At 37.8% G+C, this 4,507-nt stretch overlaps 1 protein-coding gene across 5 annotated transcripts; it reads right to left on the bottom strand.

Moving 5' to 3' along the window:
- Positions 1-4,061, bottom strand: LOC110874367 (cell division cycle 20.2, cofactor of APC complex-like). 5 transcript variants are annotated; one of them, XR_004866261.1, is made up of 7 exons: positions 2,552-2,837; positions 2,088-2,464; positions 1,628-2,011; positions 1,429-1,543; positions 883-1,039; positions 284-403; positions 1-183 (listed from the first exon to the last, which is right to left on the bottom strand). XR_004866261.1 is itself a non-coding variant. In XM_035977223.1 (3 exons), exons 1-3 carry the CDS (start codon positions 3,773-3,775, stop codon positions 2,309-2,311), a joined length of 342 nt encoding a protein of 113 aa, XP_035833116.1. In that variant the 5' UTR covers positions 3,776-4,061; the 3' UTR covers positions 2,153-2,308. The 5 variants fall into 5 exon arrangements, 1 of the variants encoding a protein (XP_035833116.1); XR_004866262.1 differs by lacking the exons at positions 1,628-2,011; positions 2,088-2,464 and having other exon boundaries at positions 2,572-2,837; XR_004866260.1 differs by lacking the exons at positions 1-183; positions 284-403; positions 883-1,039; ... (2 more) ...; positions 2,088-2,464; positions 2,552-2,837 and adding exons at positions 2,838-2,955; positions 3,032-3,403; positions 3,491-3,553; positions 3,653-4,060.
- Between the last annotated feature and the right edge of the window lie 446 nt (positions 4,062-4,507).

The raw sequence follows: 4,507 nt of genomic DNA, 5'->3' as shown, positions 1-4,507 counted from the left end.
GGTACATATCAACAGCCCAAAAAAACAAAGAGGCAGTTAAACAATACAGATCAAAAAACCAAGAAATTTGGAAGAACTTACAATAATGCAAGAGGCAGATGTAAAAAGCCAACAAAAAATGTGAAACCTTGATGTGAGAGCCGAGGAACAACGCAAGATCCAGATGCAAAGAGTCAATATATTCTGAAATCGAAGTAAAATAGAAGTTGTTAGGTTGATGTTTTGAAGGTTTAATTGATGCAAGACTTAAAAGTAGGATTTAGTTCAACTGAGATAAACTTACAATTTGAAAGTTTAATTCGTCTGAGTTGAGTGATTGTATAGTGTTGAGCTTGATGAAGTATTTGTAGAGACTGAAGCAAGCATGCTCTCTTTCACAAAACAGTAAAATGTTGCTTTACAGCTGTAGATGTAAAAGCAGTAGTCAGTTGAGTGTAGTTGAGGGTTTGTGTACTTATAGAGACTGAACCAAGCAAGAGACAACAGTAAAATCTTGGATACTAACATGACTTGGTTCTTGAAAAGGTTGAGATGACTTGTAAAGAAGTGGTAAGTAGTAAAAAAAAACAAAAAGGACAAACGTCAAACAAAAGCTACTGACATGACTTGCTTTTTGAATTGTCTTTGGATTATAAGTTGAAGTTGGATTCTAACTAAACCATTTGGTATTTGAAAGGGGTATTTCCAGCTATAAGTTGAAGTTGGATTCTAACTAAACCATTTAAAGTTACTGCAGTTATGGTTTATTTTTTTTATCAGCCTTGACTCTTTAACTGCTTCAATTTTTGTTCTTAATAATTTAATTGGTAATCTGTCACATAACTCATCTAGCCTTAAATTCTAAAACACAAAATCTAGCCTTAAATGAAAATACTAACATACCTCTTCTTCACGTTTATTCCTCAGCTCACTAATTTTGTGATAGGCCTTATCCTTTTTCGCATGTCGACAGTCGGAACGCCAAGACACCGCACCTCACAAACTGGATCCCTTCGCCAATGCCAATGAATCAGCTCCAACATGTTTTGTTCAGTCGTTCCTATAAAGAATGAACAAAACATATGATTATACTAATCAATTAATCATCATTCAGCAAATGTTTCAAATGGTTTTTAATAAATTATCAAGACCATAATGAACAAAACATATGCTACTTTTTAAATGTTTAGAAGTCGGTTTTTAAATGATCCTCCTTCACCAACAGTATTTCCAGTTTCAAATGGTTTTTAATAAATTATCAAGACCATAATTATGATTACAAAACAAAGAATACGACAATAGCAATAAAAATCATTAATGAAGATTCAAGAAGTTGTATGCATAAAAATGTACCTAAAATGACTTTTAACCCACACCCGTTTGTGATAAAACGCAACCAAATGGACCCGATCATAACTTATATGTAAACGGACCGAAACAAAAACTCACCAAATGCAAGGCTTACGATTCCATTTTCACCTGCTGATAAATATGCTATGAGTGCAGGCCAAGCATCTGGATTGATCTTGCCAATATCTATGAAACCAGAAAGTTGTTGAGGGATCTGCACGTTGGTATAATGTTTTTAGGTTAAAACATTTATATGATAAACTTAGAGAAAGATTATTCAGTTTTAAAGTCATATTACTGTTCTGTCAGCTTTTTGAAGCAGAATTTGGCAGAGTTCTATCCATCGTTGCTACTGCTGCTTCTGGTCGCGGTAATGGCGATCATGGAGTCTTGGGAGTTCTGTCTATCATAAGAGCTGCTGCTTTTGCTCGTGGTAACGGCGATCTCGGTTCAAGTTTGTTGACTTGTTGCGCACTTTGCGGGTCCTTCTCTGCCAACTGTTTCTTCAGGCTCTCGATTTGTTCTTTAAGGTCCATGACCTCCCTGCTTTCCTTATTCAATTGAGCCGCACCAAGTTCGACGGTTGAAGCGTGTTGAGCAAACTTCAACCTACAAACCGTTTCCCCAGAAGAATCACCTTCTGGGCTCACATGAGCAAACCTCAAGGTCTTCGCGTTTCCACCTGCAAATTTTATACAGATAAACCCGATCAAAATCGACGTTCTATCAAGAACTACCTAATTTCTTGCATTATATACCTAATGAGTTCTGAAGGAGTAGTGTGAGCTTGCTGTTTCTGTATGGAATGTATGAGTTCTTCTGTGATAAAGCGGTGATTATGTCCGAAGCTCGCGAGTAGCTTGGCTCGTTTGCACCCTTACCAACATCAGTTCATTAGATAACTTGATCAACAACTCTAATATCCACAAGCGATGAAAACCTGCATAAACCATGGTCAACGCGTCAATGGCTGGCAAATTTAACTGGCAAAAGTTTTGCTACTTATCTTCTTCTTCATTCTCCCCATCCTCCATAACTCAGCCGCCTCTCTCGCTTCAGGAAGCCTATCTTTCAACAACTCAGCCGGCGTTTGCACCAACGAAGCAAGCCCGTATTCTCTAATCTCACCTGACTCCTAAAAAACATGAGAGGGTAATTCAGTAATTTCATCTTTAAAAAGACAAATATTAACCAAAAGAGGGTGATTTTGCAATATGCATACCAGTTTTAAAGTCATATTACTGTTCTGTCAGCTTTTTGAAGCAGAATTTGGCAGAGTTCTATCCATCGTTGCTACTGCTGCTTCTGGTCGCGGTAATGGCGATCATGGAGTCTTGGGAGTTCTGTCTATCATAAGAGCTGCTGCTTTTGCTCGTGGTAACGGCGATCTCGGTTCAAGTTTGTTGACTTGTTGCGCACTTTGCGGGTCCTTCTCTGCCAACTGTTTCTTCAGGCTCTCGATTTGTTCTTTAAGGTCCATGACCTCCCTGCTTTCCTTATTCAATTGAGCCGCACCAAGTTCGACGGTTGAAGCGTGTTGAGCAAACTTCAACCTACAAACCGTTTCCCCGGAAGAATCACCTTCTGGGCTCACATGAGCAAACCTCAAAGTCTTCGCGTTTCCACCTGCAAATTTTATACAGATAAACCCGATCAAAATCGACGTTCTATCAAGAACTACCTAATTTCTTGCATTATATACCTAATGAGTTCTGAAGGAGTAGTGTGAGCTTGCTGTTTCTGTATGGAATGTATGAGTTCTTCTGTGATAAAGCGGTGATTATGTCCGAAGCTCGCGAGTAGCTTGGCTCGTTTGCACCCTTACCTACATCAGTTCATTAGATAATCAACAACTCTAATATCCACAAGCGATGAAAACCTGCATAAACCATGGTCAACGCGTCAATGGCTGGCAAATTTAACTGGAAAAAGTTTTGCTACTTATCTTCTTCTTCATTCTCCCCATCCTCCATAACTCAGCCGCCTCTCTCGCTTCAGGAAGCCTATCTTTCAACAACTCAGTCGGCGTTTGCACCAACGAAGCAAGCCCGTATTCTCTAATCTCACCTGACTCCTAAAAAACATGAGAGGGTAATTCAGTAATTTCATCTTTAAAAACACAAATATTAACCAAAAGAGGGTGATTTTGCAATATGCATACCAGTTTAGAGACATACTGAGAGATCGAAACAACAGCTTTGGCCCTAACTCTCATATTTGCATGCTTAACATTTTAGGACTTTAAACAATAATACAAATTTTAGAACTTTAAACAATAATACAAATTTGAATTTAATCACAAACAGATATTGTAAATAATCACCTGAGGGATGTATCTAAGGGCCTTTACTGGCTTCGCCTGCTGCACTGAAGACCACTCGTTTGGAACCGCATCTGTTGGTGTCGGAGGCTTATTCCTGAAAGCTAGAATGTTAGTTATGTCCATGTTGAGGCTGTCCGTCAGCCGATTCCTGTATGCTTCCTTCGCCGGTGAGCTTGCAATCGGATTCTCCTTACAAACAAAACCATAATTCAGTAACCGATTAGATCAAACAAAAAGCCCTAATTATGAAACAGAAATTACGTTTTCTCTATAAATCTCACAGAACATTAAAATAATCACAAAACCAACACAGATCTAAAAGTATTATCACAGATCTAAAAGTATTATCACAGATTCACAGATCTAAAAGTATTATCACAGATCTAAAAGTATTAAAACAGATCTAAAAGTATTAAAACAGATCTAAAAGTATTATCACAGATCTGACAAAGCCCTAATGCAAGAAATTAAAATTGGTCCATTCACAGATCTGACAAAGCCCTAATTATCAAACAAAAAGCCCTAATGTTGATCCATTCACAGAACATTAAAATAATCATAAAACCAACACAGATCTAAAAGTATTATCACAGATCTAAAAGTATTATCACAGATTCACAGATCTAAAAGTATTATCACAGATCTAAAAGTATTAAAACAGATCTAAAAGTATTATCACAGATCTGACAAAGATTAAAAAAAAAACGTACAAAATAGGGTAAAAAACAAGACCTGTTCCATGGATGAAAGGGGAGAAGACGGTGATGGCAAAGACAGGTTCCATGGATGAAAGGTGGAGGTGCGGTGGAGGTGCTTCAGTTATGCGGTGGAGGATCTAGGGTTTAGAGAGTGAAA

This window comes from Helianthus annuus, chromosome 9, assembly GCF_002127325.2.
Source record: "Helianthus annuus cultivar XRQ/B chromosome 9, HanXRQr2.0-SUNRISE, whole genome shotgun sequence".
NCBI lineage: Eukaryota > Viridiplantae > Streptophyta > Magnoliopsida > Asterales > Asteraceae > Helianthus > Helianthus annuus.
The sequence above is the reverse complement of the archived record's forward strand: the minus strand, read 5'-3'. Positions and strand labels throughout refer to the sequence as shown.

Excerpts from the sequence above, each read along its gene's own strand:
- LOC110874367 (XM_035977223.1), bottom strand. The coding sequence starts at position 3,775 with ATGGACATAACTAACATTCTAGCTTTCAGGAATAAGCCTCCGACACCA. Across the intron at positions 3,554-3,652 it reads CCCTTAGATACATCCCTCAG|CATGCAAATATGAGAGTTAG; the intron begins GTGATTATTTAC and ends TAAAATGTTAAG. Across the intron at positions 2,465-3,490 it reads CTCAGTATGTCTCTAAACTG|GAGTCAGGTGAGATTAGAGA; the intron begins GTATGCATATTG and ends CATGTTTTTTAG.